The 27,256-nt window shown below is 40.8% G+C and overlaps 4 protein-coding genes and 1 pseudogene across 6 annotated transcripts; all 5 read right to left on the bottom strand.

Annotated features, from left to right (window-relative positions):
* Nucleotides 1-4,271: 4,271 nt before the first annotated feature.
* LOC116203382 lies at nucleotides 4,272-6,552 on the bottom strand (annotated as a pseudogene).
* Nucleotides 6,553-12,959: 6,407 nt separating this feature from the next.
* LOC116203392 (lysine-rich arabinogalactan protein 19-like) lies at nucleotides 12,960-14,122 on the bottom strand. Its single transcript, XM_031535092.1, has 2 exons — nucleotides 13,859-14,122; nucleotides 12,960-13,769 (listed from the first exon to the last, which is right to left on the bottom strand). Exons 1-2 carry the CDS (start codon nucleotides 14,120-14,122, stop codon nucleotides 12,960-12,962), a joined length of 1,074 nt encoding a protein of 357 aa, XP_031390952.1.
* A 1,152-nt stretch (nucleotides 14,123-15,274) lies between these two features.
* On the bottom strand, nucleotides 15,275-17,666 carry LOC116192293 (universal stress protein PHOS32). The gene is made up of 4 exons (XM_031520806.1): nucleotides 17,372-17,666; nucleotides 16,307-16,416; nucleotides 16,093-16,211; nucleotides 15,275-15,516 (listed from the first exon to the last, which is right to left on the bottom strand). Exons 1-4 carry the CDS (start codon nucleotides 17,547-17,549, stop codon nucleotides 15,432-15,434), a joined length of 492 nt encoding a protein of 163 aa, XP_031376666.1. The 5' UTR covers nucleotides 17,550-17,666; the 3' UTR covers nucleotides 15,275-15,431.
* A 1,813-nt stretch (nucleotides 17,667-19,479) lies between these two features.
* LOC116192294 (UPF0481 protein At3g47200-like) lies at nucleotides 19,480-21,854 on the bottom strand. Of its 3 annotated transcripts, none has more exons than XM_031520809.1 (3): nucleotides 21,629-21,854; nucleotides 20,887-21,218; nucleotides 19,480-20,722 (listed from the first exon to the last, which is right to left on the bottom strand). In XM_031520809.1, the coding sequence occupies exons 2-3, from the start codon at nucleotides 21,165-21,167 to the stop codon at nucleotides 19,624-19,626; spliced, it is 1,380 nt and encodes a 459-aa protein (XP_031376669.1). In that variant the 5' UTR covers nucleotides 21,168-21,218; nucleotides 21,629-21,854; the 3' UTR covers nucleotides 19,480-19,623. The 3 variants fall into 3 exon arrangements, with proteins under 3 accessions (XP_031376669.1, XP_031376668.1, XP_031376667.1); XM_031520808.1 differs by having other exon boundaries at nucleotides 21,443-21,854; XM_031520807.1 differs by having other exon boundaries at nucleotides 20,887-21,854.
* Nucleotides 21,855-22,781: 927 nt separating this feature from the next.
* LOC116192295 (peptidyl-prolyl cis-trans isomerase CYP21-4-like) lies at nucleotides 22,782-26,230 on the bottom strand. Its single transcript, XM_031520810.1, has 9 exons — nucleotides 26,015-26,230; nucleotides 25,837-25,906; nucleotides 25,231-25,433; nucleotides 24,690-24,726; nucleotides 24,470-24,526; nucleotides 23,980-24,065; nucleotides 23,540-23,674; nucleotides 23,296-23,446; nucleotides 22,782-23,206 (listed from the first exon to the last, which is right to left on the bottom strand). Exons 3-9 carry the CDS (start codon nucleotides 25,380-25,382, stop codon nucleotides 23,120-23,122), a joined length of 705 nt encoding a protein of 234 aa, XP_031376670.1. The 5' UTR covers nucleotides 25,383-25,433; nucleotides 25,837-25,906; nucleotides 26,015-26,230; the 3' UTR covers nucleotides 22,782-23,119.
* Between the last annotated feature and the right edge of the window lie 1,026 nt (nucleotides 26,231-27,256).

The raw sequence follows: 27,256 nt of genomic DNA on the forward strand, positions 1-27,256 counted from the left end.
AATTTTAAAATATTTTTTTTATCTTTTCTAAACTTTTACTCTTTTTTCGTATTTTTTTTTATTTTTTATATTTTTTAAAAAAGTTAAAATTTTTAAATTTTTTAAATTTTTCAAAATTTTAAAATATATTTTTATTTTTTTTCAAAATTTTTCTTTTTTGTATTTTTTTATTATTTTTTGTATTTTTTTGGACTTTTTAAAATTTTATTTTCTCTTAAATGACGTAGCGAACTATGATTAATTCTACGTAACAAAAGTGACACATAGGACGCGCCACGTCAGCAAAATGTTAACAGCGTCAGGGCCAATTGACGGTTTGTACCATCATGAAACAACTTTGAAACATTTTGTACTATCATGTAGCGAAAAAAACTTTTTGGACAATAATGAAATATTTGTAAAATATTTTGGACCAGCAGTGTAATTTACCCTAGCATTTATTATGTTATCATTTGTAATTGTCCAGAAATTCAATATATTGATCACACCCACAGACACCAATTTTTAAGGATTATCCTTATATAAGGCGTTTGATGTGAGATAATTTATGTGAATTACTGAGAATCTCATTTTAAATTCTCTGGACTACACATATTACCATGTTTGACTACAACGGATTACTAGTAATTTGGATGCAGTAGATTATTGGTAATATACCTAAAACCAGCAAGATTACCAGTAATGTAAACATTACCATTAATTCGGGAATCTAATCTCAGTGAAAATCTAAATTAATGGTAATCTTATATGGTAATGCACCGAAAGCCACCTCAAGAAAAATGTTTTTCTTTTTTTTTTTGCAGTAAATGGAGGGGCAAAAGCCCGTACATAAATTAAAATATTGGAGATCTCGACATTTTAGGGAAGATCCGAAAATTTTATTCTTCCAAATCAACATTATTCTGTCCCAGGATTACCTCTTGCTCTTTCCTCTTATGTACACATTCCTTTTATATACTAGAAAGAGTGTATATATGTAAGATGTGAACATACAGTACAATCAGAGGAATATAGAGAAGTCTTTCTCGTTCTCTCTTCTGTGTATCATCCGTCTCTCACTCGAATTTGCGATAAAACATATAGAAATTAAATAAAATAGAAATGGGGTACGGAGACTCCAACGATATCTCCTAAGATGAGATGGCCTCGAGCCAAGGAAATGAAACTCAAATGGAAAGGACGAAACTCTTCTTGTAAGATAGTTTGCACAACAATTGCCTTCCTGATATGTATGAAAGACCTCTCATCTCCTTGAAATTAATTCTGTAATGTCAGAGAGAATCTGTCTAAAATTAGGAGCTCCAACTTCGGTATCCAAAATAAGCTGATATACAACAAAGAAAAATATATTTTAGATATGATATATTTCTAAAAATGAATTTGTACCCTGTATTGCCATCTATTCGCCTCAATTATGCAAATAATGTTTACATTCTGTCTTATAGTTCTATTTACGAAACATGCTTTTTTTGGGCCGGATCTCATGTCGCTCGAGTTCGGCCCGCCCTTCACAAAAAGCATATCCTTTATACCTACTCATGTTTCCATCTCATGTCTCTTTAATCATAAATTGACACGTTTCCTCACCGAAAATCAAGGGCCTGCATTGTCCTTCGACATGGATGGGCACACATATTTTTCTTTTCTTCTATTTTCCATGAAATAGCAAGTTAATAAAAAATTTATAATTTACATTATTCACCCAAAAAACGATTTATTTAGATTAATTTTCAAAAAATTCATAAAAGTAATATAATCTGAAATTTTCATAAAAATATAATAAATAACCTAAATCCGGACTAAAATAATAAAAATTCAGAAAATTAAAGATTGTATTAAAAACCTTAAAACATTTAAATATAAGAAATTACAAAAGAATTCATAAAATTTGAAAAAAAAAGTTCAAAAGGAAAAACAAAAACAACCAGAAAATAAAAAGAAAAAAAATAAAATTCAGAGTTTGGTTTTTACAAACTAAAGAGAGTTAAAAAAATTAACGTGCAGTCCAAAATAAATAAATAAATAAATAAATAAGGCAAAATTGAAAATAATCAAAATTTAAAAAAAAAATCTGAAATTTTTCAGCTACTTGAGAAATGATCAAAGCGTACATGTCAGCGTTTTGAGCAAAAATGTTGTGGACTTTTGATTGTATGACAAAAATAAAATTCTCAAGCGAAAACAAACGTGTGTTGCACCAACTTTTTTTGTTTCTGAGAAAGAGGGAACATGGAGAATGTGTATTGATAGTGTTTAGACCTGTTTTTCGCATCTAACGGACGTTACAAGATCGTGACGAATGTGACATTTGGATGAGCTTTGTTGTCGAATTTTGGGATTAATAAAGGCCTATGACTCGCCATTCACATTTTTGGATACAAGAAGAGGCCCGTGTTATGAGGCGGCCCATAATCGAACACTTGATGACCCGACTAGAGGATCCGCGGCATTACCCGATCCTGAAGGCCGCTGGTGGATTGGTATTCGTGGAGGAGATTATAGTAACTTTTAATTGGGCTGATTTGATCAAATTAGCTGAGAGCTCCAGCTGAACAACTCTAAAAAAAATTTGATATGACAGCCCGTATTGCATTAAGCGTCGAGCATCTAACAATGGCATTGCAAGTCGATGGTATATCAACTGACAGGAAGTCCACCACATTGTACAACATTTTGGGACTCCTCCAGAAAGAGACCGGGAGGGAAACCATCCCGACGGGCTCTGCAGTATTTCCAGTGAAGCCGATTACGTGGTGGCTTGGGGGGGGGATGGTTCCTCTTTGATCCCGCCTCTATATTGATCATCTATCTTCCATATGCTTTCCACGCAGAGGAAGAATCTCCTTCGGCTGCAGGTCCTCCGGCAATAATATTAATAACCCCACAGGGATCGACTCCCTCTTGGGAGTCCTGTCGCGAGTCCCCCGCGAGTTTGACTCATCCCTTCCGCTCTCTGTAGTCGCTTCGGGGTTGTCGCTTTCCTCGCAAAGGAAGAGTCTCTTCCGGCTGCAAGTCCTCCGGCAATAATATTAATAACCCAGCAGGGATTGACTCCCTCTTGGGAGTCCTGTCGCGAGTCCCTCGCGAGTTTGACTCATCCCTCTGCTCTCTGTAATAGCTTCAAGGTTGTAGCTTTCCGCGCAAAGGAAGAGTCTCCTCCGGTAGTAAGTCCTCCGGCAATAATATTAATAACCCTGCAGTGATTGACTCCTTCTTGGGAGTCTTGTCGCTAGTCCTCCGCGAGTTTGACTCATCCCTCCGCTCTTTGTAGTCTCTTCGAGGTTGTCGCTTGTATTCCTTTGGAGGACTTTGACATCTATCAATGCTTGGAGGGCTAACTGAATGCTTAGTGGAGTCCGTTTTAGTCGGGCCGCTTCCCAAGACAAAGTCTTTAAGGGCCTGTTTGGTTTGATGATTAGATTTTAGAATAATGATTTTGATTTTAACTCTACCCACTACACAACAAAAATACATGTTTCCCAAGTCAAATTTATAATATTATCTCATTTGTCTTTTTCCATAATCAAAATCAAAGTTACTTTAATTCTGAAACCAAACGCCCCCTAAGATACCCTGCTCGGATTAACTTCTCAATGTCCATTTTCAGCGTCCAACAATTTTCAGTATCATGACCATTTGCTTTATGGTAGCAGCAATGCTTGCTAGGGTCTCTACCTTTGGGCTTCCCTAGTTCTGGCTTGGGGAACTTCCTCGGGTGCAAACGCGCGATCTTGTTCATCACCACTGCTTGGTTTTCATTCAGCGGAGTACACTGCTTTTCCGATACCCTAGTAGAGGTCGAGCTTCTCTAGGCCTTTTGGCCTTCTTGAGGAGTCTCTTTCCTCTTTTCCCTTGCTTTTTCTTTCCTTTTCTTCAATCTGCTGAGTGGCTCCTCAACAAACATGTACCTCTGGGCAACAGCAGTCATCCGATAGAAATCCTTAGGATGGATTGTCAATAGAGCCTTAATTAGATCCACATTATGGAGGCCTTTCCAGAATGTAGACATCATCTCAACTTAGGTTAAACCTTCAATCTCGGTGACTTCCCTTCGAAAGCAACTATACCAATCGCGTAGGGTCTCTTTCTCCCCCTATTCGAGGTTGAATATCTCCAACTTGCTCTTCTTCACCTTCCTTGTTCCCGCAAATTGCTCAATAAAAGCTTCTTTCAGTTGTTTAAAACTTCGAATGCTCCCAGGAGGAAGCGAGTGATACCAAGTGCTTGCAATACCTTTTAGAGTTGCCGGGAAAAGCAAACACGTGATCTCGTTAGTAGCATTTCCTTCCCATGAGTGAGGTGGTGTGATTCCTCACGTATTCGATTGGGTCAGCATTCTTGTCAAATTGAGCAATGGTTGAGACATTGAATATCCTCGGGATCACCATTTCCCTTATCTCAAGGATGAAAGGTGAGTCGCTATTTTCGTCCACTGCAGGTAACACCCTCTGCTTCCTCTTGACTGTTTGGAGCAAAGGTGCCACTTGTTCTTTTACTAGCTTCCCAACGTCTTCAGGAGGGAAGAGCGTTGTCACTGGTACGGCAGTCACGCCGAGTATCTCGACAGGGCGACTTCCCTTATGGACTGTCGATATCGTCCCAACCGTTGCTTGGCGTGGGAAGTCACCTTCACCCTCAGAATCTTAGGTTGCGTTTGGTTTCATAGTAGGATTTTAAAATCAGATTTTGATTTTGAAAAAGAGTGGTATAAATGGGGCCCACCCTTTGACTTTGTATGAGTTATGTTGTTTTATTGTGAAAAAAAGTAATATAAATGGGGCCCACTCTTTGACTTTGTACGAGTTATTTTGTTTTGTAGTGGGCAAAGTTAAGTTAGAATTGTGATTCTAAAATTACATCCTAAAACCAAACAGGGCCTTAATATCTTCAAAACTATGTTCAAAACTGTTGGAAGGAAAGTCTTCGAAGACCATGGGGCGTTTACCCGCGGCACGAGAGGCCAAGTCCCAACCCTCCTGCCCTAGTGGCCTTGGGGCTGGCCACCAGTACTTTGGGGGCGGATCCTGCATCCCCCTGATGCAACTGGTTCTGCGGGTGACCTTCGACCAATGGCTAGGGTCGACGCAGATTTGAAATTGTTTATCCTTTCCAAAGAAGAGTTTTTCTTGAACTTCCCATGCCTTTCCTTAACCTTCCCTTGGTTGTTCTGGGAGCTCACTGAGCCTTTTTGAGCGCTGTACATTTGCGATTTCATCCGTAACCACAACTTCTTGGACACATTCCCCCATGCCGTGGATCCGCTCTCACCCTTGGCACGCCCTAGCTTCTCGATCTCCTGCCTCATATGGGAGCACTCCTTCTCAAGCTCTGACTCCCTCATCCTCATGTTGTCTATCCCTACTTTCAGCACCTGGTTCTCCTTCACAGTTGAGGCCCATCCCCCTCCTACTCTGTCAGTAGTAGGTCCACTAGGCCCTCCTCTCAGCTGTCAAGAACCGCCGTTGAGATTCGCAGACACAAGGAAGCAGCCTCTGATGGAAATTCTGAGCTGCAACTGCTTGAAGAAGAGGACTTGGATTATCATTCGCAAGGGTAGCCTCTCGTTCTTTGCTGCATGGGTACAAGCTTCCAGTGAAAGCTTCTCGCAGTCACGGGTGTGACTGCATACAACACATTATGAACATACGAATTACATCAAAGACATTGGATCGTTATAAATTTAAAGAACATCGAAACAATAGGAGTCTTAGAAATCAACCAACTCTAAATGTATATTTAAAAATTAATCACCTTATCTATTGCACGGTAAATACCATCATCCAAAGGTCTAACGTAGTCGGGGACACCAGCGGCAGAGCTTGAAATTTGGGGAGCTTAAAGTTGATATCAGGGGCGACCTCAGCGAGTTACTTATCAATAAGCTTCGCAACCATCATGATCGGAGTCAATGATGGGGATTGACTGCTCATCATCATCGACAGAACATGAAGAGGCTCCACCTGCACAACTTGCAGCCTGATCCATAGCAAAGAAGTGCTTGAGAAGCCTCCGAACACAGTTCTCATTGTATAGAGTCTCCATGGAATGAGGGAGGTTAGGCATCAAGAAGTCCTCCAAGGTGGCTTGATCGAGCTGCATCCCGATTCTCCTCTCTAAACTCGATATGCAAGTGGAACCTGCTTGCAGGATTGTGGCGATTCAGAGCAACCCGAAAAGGAACTTAGCTGGGATGAGACCCTTCTGCATTGGGAGCATTCGGTTAATCTCTTCCAACAGAGTCCTATGCTCCTCTTTTAAAAGTGGGGCTCCTAGGCCTATAGAGGCTAGCCGAGTGCTTGACACTTTCACATCCTTAGGTCCAAACACCATATAATTACCAGTGAATGTCAACTGCGCCACTAAAAGTAATTTTTTCTTCATACCTGGGACATGACAGACGTCCCGTAGCTGCAACTTCTTCGTGCTAAGCATCGGACAAATCTCGGCCTTCCCAATGTTGGCGATAAGCAGCTTTGTGTTATATGCCAACACAATCACATTATCTCCTCTATAGGTTGACATACTCCAAAGCTTCTTCTGGTCATCGATCATGTGGTTGGAACACCCGGAATCAATGATCCAATCATTACTATAATCAACTCCGCTGGACTTCGGCACTGCTAGTGACAGCCTCTCTGTCTCCTTCGCTACTAGTCACCACAATTACCTCTTTTCCCTGGGATGACTCCATCTCATCCTCATCCCAATATTCATTATCTTCATGGGCCTTCATTGTCGCGTTACTTTTAGCAACTTTCATCTTCAATATGCAACCCTTGGCGAAATTGCCCTTTCTTGCTGCATTTATAGCAGATAAGGTTGCGTCTCCTAGACCCATACTCTTGGCCTTCAGTCTCTTGGCCCCGACTAGCTCCCCATTCTCGAAAGCTCTTCTCCTAGTTGTCTGTTGCTCCTCTCACTACTATATAAAGCTTCTTCTTTGCTTTTCAGAAACTCATGTCATTTGTTGTGCTATAGTCTCCTGATTAGAGAGAAGGTTCTTGAGGTCCCCTACGAAGGGCTGGACTTAGGGGTGATCGATTCCGGATACCCTGTTATTTTCATGATACCCGGACCCTACCCTGTAAGGGACTGGTTCCAAGATTTGGAACCGGATTCTACCCTGTTGAATCCTAGAACTAGGACTTACCCGGAACCTGTATTATACCACAAGTTCTGGGTACCCTGTTGGAACTTGTAAATTTTTTTCGGTTTCATCCAGTTTGGTGGTTGTTTTAAGTGAATAAGATTAATAAAGGGCATCGCTCACAGATCAAAAAGGAGAACTTGACTTGAAGCAACCCAATGATTTGTAGAACAAACTTTTGCATTTGTGCTGAAATCATGAGTTAACTGCACCGAAGCTGTTGTTACAAGTGACCTTTGAATCTCTGTCGTTAATTTGTTCAGAATGAATTGATGTATTCACCCGAAGGCCCAACTGAACTTAGTGACTGTAGAAACTGTATGATGCCTAGGGAGAAATCGATATCCAATAGTCCCACCATCATCGAAGACAAAATCCGATCAACAAAAGTAATAAAAACTAGAATTTGAACAGAAAGGGTTTCAAGATCTTTCAGACGTTCTTTCTTCTACCACAAGAGGAAGAAACAGGTTGCAGAACCAACGGAGGATAAAAAAATGTAAAGCAAAACTTTTTAATCTAACAAGATAGATGATGATAACCAAATTAATCAATTTCAGTAGCAAGCAGTTGAGAGCAATAATGTAATTAAATTTTATATACTTCCATTTGCTAAAGGTTGGATCTATTTGGTTCAGTATGCACATATACATTAGTAACATTATGCTTCTATTTCTATTCCAGTAGATGGGATCACAAATTCCTCCAATCAAACCAACTAGAGTTCAGAGAGAGTCGGAGACAACAGAGGAGGCAGAATCTCACCGGGAAAGGGAGCTTCAAGGAGAGTCGGAGACAACAGAGGAGGCAGAATCTCACCGGGAAAGGGAGCTTCAAGGAGAGTCGGAGCCGGAGAGTCGGAGACAAGAGGCAATCGACGGAAAGGAGCTGCAGGGGATTACAAAGCCGATTTAGGGTTTTGACAATTAACAGTACAGACTAACAGAGCCTATTCGATGGAGAGTCCAGAGGAGAATCTCACTGGGAGAGTCGGATAAGAGAGCGACGGAGAGGAGCCGGAGTGGAGAGTCGGAAACGAAACGAGAGCGACGGAGAGGAGGCAGGATAGAAGCTCACCGCCGTCACCAGGAAATGGGATCACAACACGAGCACACTCGAAGACGAGATGTGAGCGACGGAGTCGAGAGTCGGAGACGAGAGGCGACCGACGGAGAGGAACTACAGTGGGAAAGTCGGAGGCGATTCAAAGGAGAGGCGACTTAGTCCCAGATGAATCCTGTGTTTCCGACTCCTGCTTGAGACTAATTGAGACTAACTTTACTTTTTTTTTATAGTAATTACCATCCGTTCCGAATATCGGTTCCGGTTCTGGATACCCTATATGTTGAAACCTGAATCGGATGTCACCGGTTCTTTATTTTGATACCCGGACCCTACCCTATTTTCAATACGAGCTACCCAGACCCTACTCTAACGGGTAGGTTCCGACTGGTTCCGGGTATACCCGGTACCCATGCACACCCCTACCCTAGACTGTGGCAATAAAACTCCTATAGTCAGGCCTTAGTCCATGAATTATTATCCTCCATATTCTTCCTTCATTAATTTTCGACTTGGAATCCAGCTTCGATATTTCGAGTCAAATTGACTTAATCTTGGTGAAATATTTATTGATATTCATTTCTCATTATTTAAGGCCAATGCAATGGGTTTGGATTTTAAAATTTTTTTTAAGTCAATTCTAACTCAACTTCACTTATCTTTAATTCAACAACACAATTATTACTTAATCATTATTTTATCTCAACTATTCATTATTTTTTCACACTTTTTCTCATAATTCAATAACACAATCATTACTTAATTATTACTTTATCTCAACTATTCATTATTTTTTCACACTTTTTCTCATAATTCAACAATACAATCATTACAAACTAATTAAAACCAAAACTCAACTCAACTCAACTCTAAATCCAAATACATTCTAAAATTCATTCTCTAATAACTGCAATCTCATATCGTTCTTCTTCGTAAACCTTGCGGCTAGAATATCTCAAGCCTCTTTAGGACTAGTGACGTACCTGATATGTTCTAGCATATCTTCTTCGGTCAACACCTTAATGGTAGACATGACTTTCTCGGCCTTGATCTTCCACTTCCTAAGTGCGATGATGTCTTCGGTGGGTACTGTGGTCTCACTGCCGCCAACGATTTCCAAGAGATCTTGGCCAACAAATATGACTCCATGAATGTTTTCCACGTGCTATAATTTTGATTGTTCAATTTCTTTACGCTGTCGATTGTATAGAACTCTGCCATATCTGTCGCTTGGCCTTCTCACGTGCTTGCTATGGTCCCAAACCTATAACTCACCGTCCCTGACTGTGGTCGCTTGCGGCATTCTTAGCTTCGACAGAACCTCCTCCGAGTCCCGTCCCTAACTGAACTCGCACCAGAACAAAGTGTCGACCCTTCAGCGGTATTGCGGTCCTTGATCGACCCGCTCTGATACAACTCGTAGGTGCTCCAATACGAATTGTAGGAGCTCTCTCGAACACTAATCTAGTAAACTTTGGTTCGGGTATGGTGGGCCGGCAAAACAACGAACTTTTTACTAATCTCAAAAATATTAACACAATACAAACTCACACTCACCCACTCCTCACACACACACACAAATATGAAAGCAACATACTAGGTAGGTCCTATCAAATGGCCTCAGAACGCTCCATTTCTAAATGAAATTTCTCGATTTTTTTAAATTTTAAAATTTAAAATAATTTTTATAATAAAATTAGCAACAAATTCTGACAAAATTATTTTCCATTAGAATATTCGATTTTAAAAAGATCAAAAATACCACCAAATCTTTTAGATATCACGGTAATCTCCAATTGAAGGCATTATGAATTTTCTAAAGGTAATTTTCTTAGTTTTTTATATTTTTAATAAGAATTGTTCATTGAAAAAGGAAGACAAATCAACTATAATTCGCGGTGCTAGGTCAACTATACATGTGTGGAGAATCGGGGATTCCTCCGTTGAGGTAAGCACTCACCTCGTTTTTTTCGTTTTCCATCAACCTGTCCACCAAGTGGGAACCAATGAATCCAGCTCCTCCAGTGACCAAAATCCTCATATTGGGCTGCAATCAAAGAACGAACTTTCAGATCAGATGACAAAGGAGGTACCACCACATGGAGGCATAAAGAAGAGATTTGGGCCCAACAGAAATACGTAGTAAGCAAAATTACCTGGAAGAATTTGGAGAAACGGAGAGGGGTGTTAGGTAATTAGTGATCACAGTATATATTAGAAAAAAAATAATTAATTAACTAATTAATTAATTCCGGTAATTGATCATGTGCAATATAATTCTTAAGGAAAAAAAAAAGCTTGTTTTCTGATAATTAATTAATTGCTTGCGGATGATGTGGATGACGGAGCCATAAAGAGCCTCACAGTGAGTTATGGTAAAGGCAAACTCCTGTGTTTTCTATGCGATCCGAAGGGGATCATTGATGTGGTAAATGAACTAACATGAACATGCTCTTCGATTCGTTACCGTAATTAATGTATACAATTGAAGAAAGTCCCCCGCCATTCTCTCCATGCATGTGAGCCAATTCATCAGATTTGGTTAAACAAATCATTCACTGCTACAACTTAATTACCTGCAAAACATTACTGAAATTGGACATATAGGAGAATGTGGAATGGTAGATCTCTCCATGCATGTGAACCAATTCATCAAATTCGGTTAAACAAATCATTCATTGCTTGAATTGATTGACCGTATTGTATGGTGGCATGAACCAAAACAATGGGACGGGAAACTTCGCATGATAAATAATAAATAACCTCTCTCTTAGTCATGCATTGTCAACTTATATTTCAGATACATTTTTTCGGATAATAATAAAAGTATATATATATATATACATATATACTAATAATAATTATTATAACTTATATGTTTAATATTGTACATGTCAACAGTAAATTATATATATTTGTTCATATATTCAAGTTAATTTATAATTTTATTTCTATTTATGCATCTTATCAAATGATGCGGATTGAGAAGCCGAGAGAAAGGGGAAGAGGCGGAGAGCCTCATGGCCCAAGTCGGGTCTTATGAGGTTTCCTCGACCCGTTTTCGATCGTTTTTCGCATGCTCAAATATTAAACACAATAAATAACACGTATTTTGCAAAATCGGTATTGCCATGACATTACAGAACAAGTCTTTTGGCCTGAAAAACCTAGAACCTAAGGTCCTAACCCACTTTTGCCCGTGTATGCTTAAGTCCAATGCATGCTTAATCAGGTAATTATGTTTTGGTCCAGAATAATCAATTAAACATCCAAAACTATGTAAGGATGACAGAAACTTATCAGTTAGATAAGAAAGACTATTCAGATGAACCCGCGCTTGAACAGGTAGCCCATTCAATTTATAAGAGCCATTTAGATAAGGACATAATTGTAAATTCAGTGAAATAATTACCCACTTCTTTGGATAAAATATCAATATTACATAATATTTTTAAAACTTTTTGAAAAAGATTACGTTATCTATGAATATTTTGCAATCTTGAAACGTGTACTTTGTACATTAAGCCGTGGGCATTTATTTTTCTGCACACATGCATCATGCAGTTTTTAAAATTAGGGTGTCATTCGCATTGATGAGTACTAAGTTAATAATTCTGAGATGATCGGGAATTAGAGCTCTTATCAAATGGTCCATCAATGGCCAGTTCAACGGCTTGAAACCCGCAAATCAAAGCCTTCGGCAATTCATTCAATTTAAATAATTCCACACACGTAGTAATTGGGACAATCCATTCAACTAATTAACTCATAAGACATTTAAATGAATTGCACGAATCAATGATCAGATTGCCCAACTAATTGATGATGACCAACTTGGATGATGGCTGCCATTCCCAGCAGCCTCCTTACTCTCTTGAACGTGACAGAGCGGGGAAAAGGGAAGAGATGATATGGAGAAAGAGAGAGGAAGGGAATAGAACTTTAATTTGCGATTTGAAGTGGGAAAGGTGTAAGGTACAATCACTTTGAAAGTGGTTGCATAATACATGCAAGTAAATTATGAAAATTTATAGTGAAATAACTCAATTTTAAGCAAATTACACGTCTTTCGAATAAATTACACGTATTTTAAGAAATTATTTAAATTGTTAGTAAATTACTATATTTGGATTAAAATGTATGGTTTTCGAATAGCTTTTACTAACGATGCTAGTATGTCCTATTCGAATTTATTAGGTAATTTAATATTTTCTTGAGATTCAAGAAAGATATTGCGCTTGATATATAACACTAACTAACCAATGATATTATTTCGATGTTATACGATCATAAAATGAACAATTTGACATTCGCAATAAAATAAATAATAGTATACTGCTAAGTTTCTGGCCAAGAAAATAATTACTTCACAACTTTTTTTATTTTTTTCCCCGAAGCTACATATGACAAAATTGATATGACTTTAGGACACGTCTAATTATTCATTAATTTTTCGGTTATTTAATTAATGTTTGTAAATAAAGAGTAGAAATAAAGTTGATATATAATTATTTACCCAAAAAAATTGATATATGATCGTAGAACAATGTTATTAGGTTAATCAACAATAGCGTTTGGATAATCATAGGACTTGTAATATCTTCTCGAACGAAATTCATTTGTTAACAATGTCTCGTACATAGTTACATCACACTCTTAATAAGCATCCTAACCAAGAAATTACAATGATAGAAACACGATTCAGCTCATCCTAGGATGATACCGAGTGCCAGACAGGGATCGATCTGGTTCAAGCCCAGTGGACCCTCTCAGCGAAGGCAAGGCAGTTATCGAGTAAGTGACGAAGCCTGGCATTCTGGATGGCGAGCGGGTTAAGCCCTCTGAACTCATCATCGCAATCCCCGTAGCTGTCGATTGCGCTGCTGAGGAAGGTGGTAAGTGTACCGTAGTCTCCTGAGGGGGCAGCGTCCATGGCAGTCTGGATGTCCTCGAGCGCGTCATCATAGTCGTTCTTGCATGCCTTGAAGCTGTCGACCATCATGGGGCTAGTCGCCTTTCCCTCGTAGCTTGTTATGAGATCTTTGAGGCCGTTGGTCTCGTTGACGACGACCTTGACGGCAGTCTCAAAGACGAACTTCATGTCATCGAGTGCAGCGTTCCCGTCCAAGAATGGGGTCATGGCTGACACGCAGAGGTCGGGGTAGCTCGTTAGCTGGGTGCAGAGCATCTTAAGCTTGAGGGCAGCCGCACCGGGAAGCATCATACCAACCCCAAGGCCATTGTTGGACCGAGGAGGTGGGGCGGTGATTGCCACAGGAGGAGGGGTCGCCTTGGGTGGCGGTGGGGTGGATATGGGGGTGGGCGGGGGCTGGGTAGATACTGGAGCGGGAGGGGGTGGGGTGGCCTTAGGGGGTGGTGGTGGGCTGTAAGTGGGGGGTGGTGGGCTGTAAGTAGGGGGTGGGGTGGCCTTAGGGGGTGGTGGTGGGCTGTAAGTAGGGGGTGGTGGGCTGGGGGTTGGGGGTGGTGGGCTCGGCGGCGGAGGGGAGGCAGCCTTGGGGGGCGGCAAGCTCTTTGGGGTAGGAGGAGGAGGAGGAGTCACCTTCGCCACATTGGGAGACGGCGAGCTCTCTCGGGGCATGGGGGTGGCGAGCTCTTCACGGCATTAGGGGGAGTACCCGAGACCACCACCTTGGGGGAAGGTGAGCTCTTCGGGGCAGAAGGAGAAGGAGTGGCTGCCTTGGGAGCCGATGGAGGGGTCACATGGCTAGGGGAAGGAGTCACCGCTTGATTGGTTGGGGGAGGAGTCAGGGAGGACTTCTCAGGTGTATGGCCGAGCCCGGGATCAACTTTGCCAGCCGAGTTCCGGGGACGGCACACGGCCTCAGTCGGGTTGAGGAGGACGAAGGAAAGGGAGAGGATGAGGAGCAACATTTGATTCATTCTGTGCTCCATTCCTTTAGGATTGTATGTTTTCGAGGGAAACAATTGTTCGGTTCCTGACAATGGGGGGGGGGAGAGGGGATTTAAGGGATTGGAGGGATTGGGAAAAATGGGAAAACAAAAGAATTTGAGGTTTCGAGTTGGGAGGTCGGTTTTTCCTGTCGGAGAGTGAATTTAGGTTGAAAGGGCCTTTACAGCCTCTGAGATTTTATGGCAAGTTAACAGCAATTCTCAAGGTGTCCTACCTTATTTTCTATATGTTCCCGCTATTATCTTCTAGTTTCTGTTCCCGAACCGAAAGTCGAAATTAGGTTCTGCCATTCCCAATTTGACGTTGTGGAATCGTGCCGTAGTTTGTCTAAAAATGTCCCCCGCTTCTGTCCGTAAAATGAATCCTACACCATGTACATTAATTCTTGTTGTAATGTGGGTTTGGGTGATTTCAGTAATGCCGTTGCGGAATCGTGCCGTAGTTTGTCTAAAAATGTCCCCAGCTTCTGTCCATAAAATGAATCCTACACCATGTACATTAATTCTTGCTGCAATGTGGGTTTGGGTGATTTCAGTAATGCCGTACCCCGATTGAACCCCGTGTTATTGATAATGATGGAATTGTTACCATAAGGCGTTTGATCAGCGGCTAAAATAGTCCATGTCATGAGAATTGATTGATTAATCAGACGTATGAAGTGTTCTTAGCAGATTGATCACATCGTGCATGTATAAAGAATGCCGCAGATAATTGAACTAAATGATTTTCATCCCACATACTATAAATTTGTGATCTCAGTGAGAAGATAAACGAATGTAGAACGCACCGTCATCACAAAATCGGTAGGAAAAACACAAGAACAAGCACACAGCGTATAGTTGCTGCTTCTGGAAAGTAGATTGTGTATTAGGATTTTGCCGTGACAATATAGTTCGATGTTGTTGATAATAATTGTTGTCCACGGCAAATCAGCATTTTCACCGTGTCCATGGGCTACACGGTACGAGCAAGAAAGTTGTCCCTTTAAGGGATAGTGGAAGTTTTCGAGATTCGGAGATTGTACCGTTATGGGATGATCTTCCCGTCAATAGCACACATTGATATAACTCAGATGAAAATTTACACTGCAGTACATGAAAATCCACCAAATTAACAGAGAAGATTACATGAAGACTCAGATGAAAATTTACACTGCAGTACATGAAAATCCACCAAATTAACAGAGAAGATTACAAGACAGATAGCAAGTTGATTCCTCAAAAACAAGACGGGGGCTGAGTTCTTATTTTACGATCAGAAGACAGAACAGAGCGAAAAAGACGGATTTATTTATTCATGGTCGGAGCTCTTCACCACTGTAACAGGGCAAGACCCATTGTTCACCACATAGTTGCTCACACTCCCAAGTATTGCCCTGCAAAAGAACAAGGACAACAGTTACACACACACACACACACAAAAAAAAAACTACTAAAAGAACAAACTGAATTTGAAGGAACATGAAGGGAAATTTCAGTAAGTTCATTCAAGAATCTCAGCTTTTTGTTAAGACAGCTAGACGTTTAGGGGATTCGCACTCTCTGCAGTTCATGAGCAAGGTTCAGTCCCGATAAAATGAAGGGACATTATATTGTGCATTGTGTGTAAAGATGGAGAAAAAAGCTTGTCAATGGTCGTAATTGGTTGTCTATGGCTCCTAAGACTCTTCCAGACAACATGCAATCGCAGTTCCTGGTGGATATCTTCAGGAAAATTTTAGGATTTTTGGACAATGGTCGACCTTGGTCTATTGTACACAAAGAATCTCAGGAGCCATCAGAAACAATAACAAGTTCATTGTCAACAACCCCTGCAAAGTGAATGGCATGGCAGCTCAACTGTGAACTGCACTGTGCAGCAACTGCACATGAGTTCAATCCATCTCGGACCAAACGCAACACAAGTTTGCATGTTAAACAGTCAAAACGGAAAACATTGGTCCACAACCTACCTTTTAAGCTTGCCAAGGCCACGGTTACCAATAACAAGGCAGCTCAGAGGGATCTTGTCAATGGCTTCGCATATCTTCTCTCGTGCGTCTCCCCAGTAGATTCTCAGGAGCACCACAATCTGCACATTCACCGAAACACAGATCAAGAAAATACAATCCCGAATTATCAAGTTAAAAACATAACATGTGTAGCAATGCAGAAAAAAGAAGTTACCTCTTTCTGGGCAGCTGCAGTGTTCACAATGTCAAGGGTCTCAGGATCGGGCTTCACTCCATATTTCTTCATTACAACAGGATCAGAAAACTCGCTCAGAGGGATAAAAGCTGCAGAAGAAGTTCCAAAGAACTGTGGCTCAACTGGTCCTTAATAGGAAAAGAATTGCTGAAAGAAAATAGAATTTGATACATATTCTATCGATAATATCTACAAAAAGCTCCAGAGATGGTAATGAGTTACACAACACAAAGAAGGCGCGTTTTGCATAAAACCGTGGAAACTGCTGTTTGTCAAATAAGAACAGTAAACACAAAAAGTGGAAGCATTCCTAGACGGTAAACAAAAACGAAAAAAAACCATCAAGATGCAGGTGCGCCCCTGATCATGCCTTGACCTATCGGTAACTATCTACAAGTTCAATATTATGCTTATGGTACCGAGCATGTCACTACACACTCCATGCTCGGGGCTCAGTTTTGCGCTTTATTTGTTCATCTACTACACCAATTCAGATCTTTCCTTTAGGAATAGAGTCGGCAGTGGATCGCAAAGAGAGAAGGACCTCCTTGATCAAAGAGGCAAAGAATAAAATGAGACCTCGGATTCAACAACGTAGATAGAACTCAGACCATTACCGTTGAACCTACAGCTTAATTAAAAGATTTAACAAAAAGTTTTGCGAGTTTCGATCTGTTATATCACATTATCACTCTGGCCTGACTGATCTAAGCAGACACACACACACAAACACGGAGCGAAAGTAAGTTCTACTGGGATCCACAACCATCAACTAGGATTCGTTTACCCAAGACAAGATCCATTCCTCATCTGCAAAGGATCTACACGACAATGAAATGATTTCTCTCGGCATAAATATCAGTTTTCCTTAGAAATTTAGGAAGAACACCATCAATCCTCAGTATCTGGGCAATTGGTATAAAACGAAAAACGGTATCTGATCAGCAGAAAGGCTAGAACTCGCGGAAACAGAGCATGCGGAGAACGAGCACAGAGCAACAAACAGCCGAGAGAGAGAGTGGGGGGGGAGAGAGTTTTACGTACGAGAGCCGGTGGTCTCCCAGAGCTGCATCTCGCCAGACTCGTAGTTGCCTTCGGGGCGGACGGTGATGAGGATGAGGTGGTCACCGCGGCGGGCGACGTTGTCCACAGCCCACTTGAGCGCCTTCCTACTGCAGGCCGAGAAGTCCACCGCCACCCCAACTCTCCTCTCCGCATCCATCCTTCCTTCCTTCTCTCCCTCAAAGCTTCTTCAGACACTTTGATGAAAATGGAGCCGGAAGATGAGAGCAGATGTCAGAGAGAGAGAGAGAGAGAGAGAGAGAAAGAAAGACCGGAGCTGGCCTTTATGGATTTGGAGGTATGTGGGTTGGCTTACTATGCGACACGTCACACACCGAAGTACTTGTCAACCAATTTTTGGACCGTCCGATTTGTCGCAGATTGGGATCTGACGGTGTAGGGATGAAGGGGACGATGAGGTTCATGGGGATAAAGCAGGGGAGCATTTTTATGGAAAAAAAGGACAGAGGACAACGACCTAACAATGCCAAGTTTGGGACCTGTCGCGCTGTCTGGATCGTAAGCCCGTGTCAAGTGGGCCCGTTTGTGGTGAGCAAAATTTCCCAGTCAAGTCCACTTCACTTTGGATTATTTGCATGGACATCCTCTAACTTCTCTTTTGTCCCAATCTTACCCCATCTTCTATTACCCTAGTATGGCAGAGGCACGTATCAGTGCATTTCAGCTCAATTCTGTACGTTCGACTCCCAGGTTAAACATCGCGCTTAATGGAGAAAAAGTGGCTCGATGTAATGGCACTTGTCCTTGGCTCAAAATTAAGAGGTCTCGGATTCAGTTATCACGCCAATATGCCCATAGCCTCTTTAATGGGACCTTTTCAACTTCCTAATAGACCCAAGGAGTTCTGCTGTAATCCCGAAAAAAAAAATCATGGTTAAAGAACTAAACCTTATAAAACAAATGGTTTTCTAAGTTCATTATGTTGCATTCTACCCGGAGTTGAATTTAGTTACGTTTCAGTTCAATTTTTCGGATCAATATTGAACTTCAAACAAGAAAAATAACTGTGAAAAGAATTTACTTATTATTATGACTTTAAAGGTTATGTGGAATTTACGGTTTTTCTTTTTGGTAAGGTTGAGTGGAATTTACCCTTTTTTTTTTCTTTTTGGAATTCCCTTCTTAATGGGCAGGCAAGAGGCATGCAAGTTATTAACAATATAATCGCCAGTCATGTAATTTACTAAAGAGAGAGTTCTGTCCCTTCGAATTGGACTTGACAATATTCGTCAATAGAAAAGGAGGTTGACCGATTCAATGAGGACCATTTTTCAAAAATCATAGTTTTAGTTCCCAGCAATATATAATTAAAAAAGAAAAAAGACATAATATCAAATACGAAACATCGTTTTCGTTGATTCTTCCATAAATGGAGGCTGCTAATTGAATGTGAGATATTTTCTTTTTTAGGTCGGTGAATGTGAGATATATAGAATTAAAGCAAGTTGAATTTTCCTTGCATCTTTTGATGACTTTTCTTTTTTTTCCTCAAACAATTTTTTGATGATTAATTATCCATAATTCATTAATTATATATAAAGAAAAGTTGACGATAAGATACAATGAACAGGACAGATCGATTCGATTTGGAGGTTGTCACCGACATGGACAGCAATCATTTAATTTCTTCTTTTGGCCCCCAAAAGTTCCTCTAGAAGAAAACTAATCAAAATATTCCCAATTTTATTCCAACTTTTGGAGGGACAAAAGGAAATTCCTAAATTTTTGTGAATTTCTGTTCACAAATTTTAGAGTTTCTTTGTTTATTTATTTGGGATTTCATCCTCGAAGTTTTAGAAATCTTCTATTTTCATCTTAATTCTTCTTTGTCGCAGTCTAATGTCATGTTATGAAATAAGGTTGTCATGCGATGAGATAAGGTTTCCAAAGAAGTTCTCACCGCATTTTATGTGCTATCATATGTGAATTCTTATAGTTGAACTTATGCTCGCTTTTCTCATGTCTTAATATCGAACATTTGTTATAACAAACGAAATTGTGCCAGAAAGCACATCATGTAGGAGCCCGTTTTTGTCGAATCTCGAACCATGTCTTCTGTCGTAGCATCATGTTCACGCCAGGGTATGATAAACAACATCGTAGACTAACATTTTTTTTTCCCTGTAATGTTCAGATAACTCGAAAAGTAACATAACATCATTCTTTGTGGGAGGAAAAAAATCAAGGGCGATCGGCTCAATTTTCCGCCCTAGCTAGTTACGATGCAGAAAGAATGAAAGTGCAGAAAACATAGCCCCAAGGGCTGTGAAAACCAGGATCAGAACCGCGACCACGAGAACCGAACTGGAACCCGAACCCAAACTGGCAACTGCGCCAGGGCTCCGGTTCTTCCGTTTCCTCTTCAATTTCTTCCACTTCCTCTTCTTGGCTTCACAGTACTCTTCCACTTGATCACATAGCCCCTCATAATGGAAGTCCTCCTCCACAGTTACTCCCTCGCAAATATCCCTAAACAAGCCGGAAACTCGTACATCTTTGTCTAGGAGGTTCGTCACGATCCCGACCTCCTCTAGGAGTTTCTCGTCCTTCTCCGAGCTTATAAGGCAGTGAATCAAACGGACATAAGAGGAGACGCAGGGGAGGTTAACGCACCGAGTCTGCTCTAGCGCGACGAGGTTCTTGAAGAGCCGTTCCGTGGATTGATTTAACACCAGGGGAGGAATTTGGAGCATGCCATTCTTGAAATCTATGTCCAATAAGCTCGCATTGTTAGCTCTGCACTTGAATTTGACCCCGGCCCTTTTCAGCTCCCTCGCCGGTTTTATTCCCTTACCCGCAGGAGAGGGAATGGTTTCAGTTTCATCCTGTGGTTTCGTGCCTATAGGATATGACACCGTCGGGATCAAGCAGTTATGAATCAGGTCAAGGAAATGATGAGCTTCGTCGTTGAACTTCTCCCGGAGATTCCGGGGCTCCCCCGGAATCATGTTCCTAAAGAACCGGTAAAGTAGATCGGATAAGGACTGCTCGCACTGTTCCGGGGCCCGCACGACCTGGAACAACCTCTGGAGGACAAACATTGGAATCTGATTCTCGAGCAGCACCATGTCGCACCTCAGGTCGAATAGCTTGCCAGGAGTGCCGAAGATCGGGTCTCCTCTTCGCCGGAGGCTCTTGTTGGAGTACTTGATGAGGAGCTCTATGATGAAGCTACCATCGACTAGCAACATTTCCTCGAATTCATTCCCTGGGAGTTTGATGTCGGAGTAGCACCTCTTTGCCCGGTGCTCTAATTCATGGACTGCCTTCATGCACTTGTCTATGGTCGACTCCAGTTCGAGGTTCGGTTTCCTGTCATATGATCAGTTAGCCAGGGACAATCCAGAATCCCACATTCGACCAATGACACACTCTTCGATCCTTCGTAATACTTCCAGCATTTGCGATAGTAGGAGTGATTAAAATTGAAACTAACAAAGACAACTTGACACAGATCAATCGGGCATCCTTCGCACCTGTTCAGGAGAGCGAATGCGTAGCGCCACTTCTGGCCCTCCATGTTCTTAAAGGCTCTGTTCCCACGATGGAATGGCCCGATTGAGAGCTTTTCGGGGATGTACGCCCTCCTGTTCTCCTTGGCTATATTCTCGGGGACTAGAGCGATGCTTATCGAAGAGGAGAAATCCTCCATCTTCTCTTTGATTGAAGACACAAGAGAGCTGCTCGGGTGAGTGATTTCGATCGAGATATGGTCTCCAGGTCGTAAATGTTCCTGCATCCCATCGATTATCTCCATCCGATTATCTGGGACTAAAATCTATCTTCTGAGCAAGGGAAGGTGATGTACCTGCAAACTCACAAAGTATGCTGCGATTAAAGAGAAGCTGCTGTTCTCACTAATTTTCCAAGATAGACATTCACAAGCAATGATCCATTAAGGAACCATAGTATGAAATCCCACATCGAAAATGTTTCACGTAGTATCCACAACTCGATACCGCGAACATGGCACATTTGGATCTAAAAAACTAGTGTTTAGCTCTAAATGAACGGATTACAAAAACCAATTACCTGTTATAAGAAAGAGGAAGATTGTTTCAACATCAGGATACAAGAATCAGAGCAAAGCCATTACACCATCGGTATCGAAAAATGAGAAATTCGTGTACAAAATTAAATCACAAGATATGTACAATTCTGACTAAAAACTTTAAAGAGCAAAAGAAACAATTGCAAGGCACGACTGAAATGATCCACCTGAATATTTGCGGATTTGATCAACTAATAATTACCAAAGCCATTAACTATCCCCACAGAAATGGAAAAATAAAAGAAAACCACCAAGGAGATAAAACAATAATTCTATGAAAATGTGGGAGAAGAAATATCATAGATTTAATTTGTCGAGAAGATGACTGAATATATAATTGCCAAATTGATTAACCAAACAAGCTGACTGTGAGAATCCAAAGATGACTTGAGCAGATTGGTTTAGAGAATTGCTTTTCTCTGTTTAATTACAAATTAACACCCTAAATTATGAGACTTGGAGATTTTACCCCCTAAACTTTATTTTCAAACGGTTTACTTCCGGAAACTCAATCAAGCGACCTTACGTGCTTGCCGTCTAATATTTCCTTCAAAACTCATAGACCAAAAATCAAGAATATACAGAAAATACTCTCTATCAATATGTATCTTTTTAATCACATACCCTAGACCAATTCGGACATCCCTAACACGCCACCATAAGGTCAGCTTAGTGTCACCGAAGCAATTAATTAAAAAAGCGTCAGTGAAGCGAGCAGCTTATTAAGGCCTTTCTTGGCGCTGCGAATACGGGCCAGGCAACATGCCGGATGTTCTTGTAATCTTTCTCTTCTTCTTTTTTAATTCGAAGTTGAGAAATTACTGCATGCGGCATAAGCAACGTCGACCCATGACGTAGTTTAGATTGAGTGATGATCTTCTGTATAGGTTTTCGGGTTATACTGTCTTGAACGCAAAAGTATCGGGTGGCACTGGATAATTACCCCAAAGTTTGTAGTCTAAAAGAGAGAGAGACGCCAGAGGCGGCAAAGCAAGAGGGGATGTTCTTAACAGTACACTGCTGCAGCTGATTTGATCTGAAAAGCATCTGAGTAAATCCAACAGAGAGCATAAAGCCTTTGCTCAATCTTTAGTCAAATAAATATGATTGCTTAATGAGGAATGCAAGAATTGTCATATTAGTTCAGCACGTTTTCGAGCTGGGATTTCTTCACATAGCTCATGCGTGAATAAAAAGTACTTTAGTACAGTTGAGAAAATCGTCCTTGGCAGTCCAGTGTGATTTCACAGGGCTCCGTGGGAACCGACTAGATCACAGCTCGCCCATATTGGGTTTGAGTGCTTGCAAGATCCCGAGAAGTAAATGCTATAGGAGTGCCTGCGGTATAAGTATTCCGATGTGAAACAGCCAGTAATACACAAGACACAACTCTATCATGAATGTGTATCTTTTCAGCCAAAAAGAAGGATTTAAGAAAAGAGGCCTAAACTCAATTCCATTATATATATGAAAGCTCTACCAACTCAACAGAGGAAAAAAAGAAATCCTTTACTGAATCAAACTATCCCTATCCCATCATAATTGTGCTCGAGCGCTCCCGTATGTTGAAGAGAAACACAATAGTGCAATAAGGTGACCCGATTATTAAGAAGCTCAGTTACAGAAAGCCTGTCAGTGGTCCATCCAATGCCGTATGTTCATATCTCACGTTTGAGAATTACGTTGACTATCAATATAGGAGACTTGGGCCGATAATGTTCATCTGTATCCACCTCCTCAATTTCCTATACAAGAAAACCATGAAAGCTTAATTTTGGTATAGATTCTACCAGGAGAATTTTAAGGGTACAGAGAAGTCTTTCTGGGTTTTTACCTGCACAACATCCTCTCCCTTAATGACCCGACCAAACACAATCAGCTTATCATTTAAATCCGGTATAGGTGCAGTTGTGATGAAGAGCACGAAACTCTTGCTGTCTTGCTTGTTCTTTGAAGTTCCAAGCATAAAAGCTTCGTGCTTTGGACTGCAAAATTGACCAGTCACAGATGAAAATTGGGAGAACGAACAAAAGTCAAGCAGAATTAACCTTGGAGATGGAATAACCAGATGGATTTACCTTGTCACGAGTTGGCTGCGGAGCTTTCCTTTCGATGTCCAATCTTCAGCTCCGAGCCCCTGGGAGTCCCCTCCTTGAATCACGTAGTGTTTTATTACACGGTGAAAGGGCATGCCTTTGAAATGGCCCTTTTGACTGCAAAGGCAAAACAAATAATTGAGATAGAGACCGCTCGAGAAAGTAAAATGAGCTTTAGCATCCCCTGGCACAAAATGTCAATCTAACTTGTGAAGCCTACATTTCCATAAAAAAACAGTAAATTGACCATCTCATTGCATGCGACCAGTAATGTCTGTGATAGCGAGAGAATCACAATAAAATTTAAATGCGGCTAACCTCTTTCCCAATTGATATGAAATTAGCTCCAAATGTTAAGTCTATACAAAGAAAAAGGTCTACCATGAAGCTCAATTTAAAGCAAAGTAGAAGAAAAGAATTACCACAAATCCAGGAATTTGTCCACTATCTCAGGAGCCCCATCCTTAAAAAGCTCTACAACGATATCTCCTTTTGATGTGTTCAGAATCTAAGAGCAGGTGGGAAACATGTAAGAGACCATTAAACACTCAATATTGATAATACACAGTATGATTACTTCTGAAAGCTAATGCACATCTTTGAATAAGATTTTCATATGACAAACTATGATGACCGGACCTTTGCAAGGGGATTTTAACATGCATGTTTCTAGTGCAAGTAGATCAACTACAGATTTTGAACACACCTATTTGCTAATAGATATAATAACAGCATTATTATAAAGAGCAAAAACATCTATTAGCGAAGTGCAAGAAAGAAAAAGGCACATTGAAATTAAATTGTAAAATATCAGCATTACAGAAGAAACAAAATGGCTTATCCTGGGCAGAGTACCTTAACTAGCAAAAGTACAAGATCATTTTCAACACAACAAAAATTTTGAGAACTTACAGCATACCCAGGAAGGTCGTATTTCTTAGTATCTATGGTGGCATCTATCTCCTGCAGCTGGAAGAAATATAAGCATCCAACGTTACCTCAAATGTTGCTGAACATGAAGAACTTCGAAAAAGAATAAACAACATAGGGAATTTGCATTACATGTCAAAATCCAACCACGTTAGATAAGGAAAAGAAATGGAGAACAACATGTAAAAACAATCCACGTTACCTCAAATGATGATGCAGCTCCTGTTTGTTCCCCAGACCTGCAAGCACAGTGCTATGATCATGATTCAGAATAATAACAATTTTCGCTACACGAACAATCATTGTTAAACTTTTTCAGTGAAATCATGGGTGTCCTCAGCCTGTTAGTTAACACTAATTCCGTTCCGCTCAGGCGCTGGCTGGCCCTGACCAGAAGGTGCATAAACTTAATAAACTGAATGTTCAGCAGACGGTCTATAGTTAGTTGTGAAAGAGAATCCGGGAAGAAGGGTAGAATGTGGGGAAATATCCATCTCAACAGAGCTTGAAACACCGAGCCAAAAACCACTCATTCACAAAGTAATGTTAATCGATTGGTAAATTGATTGAGCCTTTCGGTTAATTTGGCCAATCAAATGACACTTCAGTGCCCCTATGTCTTCCTCCCTTCTCTTGTCTCTTTCTCCTTCCTATCTAACTAGCGACGAACCTAAACGCACCAAAAGGCACCTTATTATGCATTAAAGAACCAAGCGAAGCATAGAAGCATGGAGGCAGCGGACCTGCGTAACCAGTTCCTGGAGGTAGCAACCAAAGACAGCGCAACCAAACCGAGAACCGTGCAGTACAAGATAATCGTTGGGATGCTGACTCGTGACGGCCCCTTCTTCTTCTTGCTCTGCAGCAGAAGAGTCTGAGGCTTAATCCTCGCCATGGGGCCGGCTGTTTACACTTCAAAGGCCTACACTTTCACACTACTCGGCACCTGCAGAAAATGGAAACTTTATTGTCAAAAAGATATCAATCCAACCACGACAGGAGCAATCAAAATCCAACACGAAATATCGAATAATCCAACAAAGATTGCAACTTCAACAAACGAAACGGTTATTCCATCTCTCTGGCTCTATCTCTCCGTCAATATCACTAAATACAGACAACAACTGATCAGATCCAAAACTCGTGGGCTGCAACAGAAGTCAACAATTCGTCGCGACCCCACCAAGTCAAATCGAGCAAACAGAAGATCGCGCGAAGGTGTGGAACCCTAACCGCATCAGAACACTCCAAACTCGAGACAAATCAACCCAACCGCGAGGGCTCACAAGCACTTCCCTTACCCCCGCCAGGGGTCAATAGCGGAACCGAGAGGAGAATGGGGGCAGTACCTGCAATCAGATTGAGGGGGAGAGCGAGCTCGAACGGTGGGTGTGACTGCGGGGGGTGGGGGGGGCTTCTCTGTGGCGGAGAAGCAGAGGATTCATTGATTCATTCATCCATCCACGAACAAAAAATGAAATGGCGGAAGGATGGGGGCAAAAAAACAAACAAAAAAAAATTACGAACTCTCTGAAGTCGAAGCGTTTGGTGATGTTTTCAATTGATTGATGATTGATGATTGAATTGAGCTGACAGATCATCAGACAGACAGACAGACAGGCAGACGATGTATGTAGGTATGTCTGTATGAATATGCATAAGGATAGATTAGATTGGGTGTAGAGAGAGGAAATCACGGATGATGCGTAGAGAGAGAGAGAGAGATGATATTTGAATCTTCGTTCTATCGAATTGAATGCATGTGCGGGGGCGTACGGTTTCGTGTTTTGGTGGGGCGGGACCCACGCGGCGGGTGATCGGGGTTGGTTTCTTTTTCAAAACGCAGACTGACTTAACGGACGGCTGGTGATGCGTTGGTTTCCTTTTCTAGAAAAAAAAGTGAAGTCTAGTACTTACAGATAGATTGATCGATCGATTGACGGATCGCGTTTGCTTGGGGTACAGGTTCAGATACTTTTTTTTTTTTTATGATATTCCGACTTTATCACGTAAGAGACAGATTCTAAGGGAGCGTTTGATTTCAGAGTTAAAAATAATTTTAATTTTGATTTTGATTTTGATTGTGAAAAAAGATAAATGAGATGGTATTATAAATTTGACTTGGAAAACGTGTGTTTTTGTTGTATAGTAGGTAGAGTTAAAATCAAAATCATGATTCTAAAATCACATCATGAAACCAACGGGCCCTAAAATTTTGGAATCGGATCCTACTTTATTAAGTCCTAGAATTGAAACATATCTAAAATTTATATTATACAACAAGTCTTGGGTACCTTATTGGAACCTTTAAATTTTTTTATATCGCTTACATAAAATCGAAAATGTTTCATCCATAATTAGTAATCACGTAAAACAGAATGTCGACATAAATTTAATTTTTTTTATTAGTGGCTATATATGTTAAATATAGGAATATCTGAATATAACTATTATATAATGAGGGAAATTGTTATTCAAGTCCCAGTATCGATTCCAGTTCCGTTTCTGGATACCTTATATGCAAGAACCGGAACCAATATTGTTTTTCATCGATTCCTTATATTAATATCCAAACCCTATCATATTTTCAATACGAATTATCTGGATTCTACCCTAATGGGTAAGTTTCGATCGATTCCGGATATATCCTATACATGCACACTCCCAGCGTTTGCTACTTCTTCCTCGGAGAAAGTCATATATATCGTCATACCTCACGATAATTCGATGCTAAAAAGTCAATTATATTGTCAAAATTTTAAAACAATT

This window comes from Punica granatum, chromosome 1, assembly GCF_007655135.1.
Source record: "Punica granatum isolate Tunisia-2019 chromosome 1, ASM765513v2, whole genome shotgun sequence".
NCBI lineage: Eukaryota > Viridiplantae > Streptophyta > Magnoliopsida > Myrtales > Lythraceae > Punica > Punica granatum.